General features: G+C 40.2%; 1 protein-coding gene across 1 annotated transcript; it reads left to right on the top strand.

The window, feature by feature from the left end:
- Positions 1–286: 286 nt before the first annotated feature.
- SARC_16509 (hypothetical protein) lies at positions 287–501 on the top strand (the record flags this gene model as incomplete). Its single annotated transcript, XM_014289387.1, has 1 exon — positions 287–501. A coding segment is annotated over one exon (215 nt), but the record flags the coding sequence as incomplete, so codon positions are not given.
- Between the last annotated feature and the right edge of the window lie 622 nt (positions 502–1,123).

Here is a 1,123-nt window from a genome sequence, read left to right as displayed (position 1 = left end):
CTGTTGGGCTTGACATCATCCAAAAAGGTCTTCGTATTATACACAGCCTGTATTGTGATGTGTGTTTAGAGATGTGTATGCGTATACGGATATGTTTATTTATGTATCTAGCCCAACTTCGTCTGTAGAAGCTTTTAGATTTTATATCGCATGTAAACTCGCAGAAATCTTTTTCTCGGAAGACTAAGTATCAATCTCGGAAATGCAATGTTGTTTTTGATGCTCTTGGGAGAAAGGGAATAGGTATGCACATAAAGACCACCTACCTTTTGCATGTTTTCTACAGGCGTTCAGGTTATTCACCGCCTGGGCATACAAAAACGAACTCGAAGAGAGCACTATACCGGAGATACAACGGACCAACCTGGGCAATGTGGTGCTGCTTCTGAAGTCTTTGGGCATTAATGATCTGGTACATTTTGACTTTATGGACCCACCCCCGGCCGAAACACTCATCCGAGCACTGGAACAGATGTATGCCCTTGGGGCTATTAATGCGAGGTGTGTTGCATACCTTCCGTTGTTACTCGGGGGATTGTATAAAGGTACATCTGTGCTTGTACAGGTGTATGTTTGTGTACGTAGTTGTGTTTGTTCACGATTGTCCCGTTCGTAGTCTTGATCGACCGAACACACGCTTAGTGGTGAGTACATTAGTATAATTGGTTAGTTTACACACATGCATTGAGTACCTCCGCTCTGTGTGCGTACGCACATTGGTATATGCCATATCAGTGTAAGTAAAACTTAAGGGACTAACTAGCACCCTCAATGTGAAAAACTTTGTCATCAGCTGCCCCCGATATAAAATCACGACAAAAGATGCACATTCAAATATCAGTTTATGCCTTGTATCTACTCCTTTTTAGGGGCGAATTGACCAAATTAGGAAGGCGAATGGCCGAGTTTCCGGTCGACCCCATGCTTGCCAAAACTCTGATAGCATCGGAAGAATTCAAGGTAGAGTAGTAACAAAGTAAAAACATACACATGTATGTATGTACGTATGTAAATATGTTTTTATATACATATATATATGTATATACATATATATATATATATATATATATATATATATATATATGTGTGTGTGTGTGTGTGTGTGTGTGTAGTGTGTGTGTGT

The sequence above is a fragment of the Sphaeroforma arctica genome, assembly GCF_001186125.1.
Source record: "Sphaeroforma arctica JP610 unplaced genomic scaffold supercont1.8238, whole genome shotgun sequence".
Classification (NCBI taxonomy): domain Eukaryota; class Ichthyosporea; order Ichthyophonida; genus Sphaeroforma; species Sphaeroforma arctica.
This window is presented reverse-complemented; position numbering and strand designations above follow the sequence as displayed.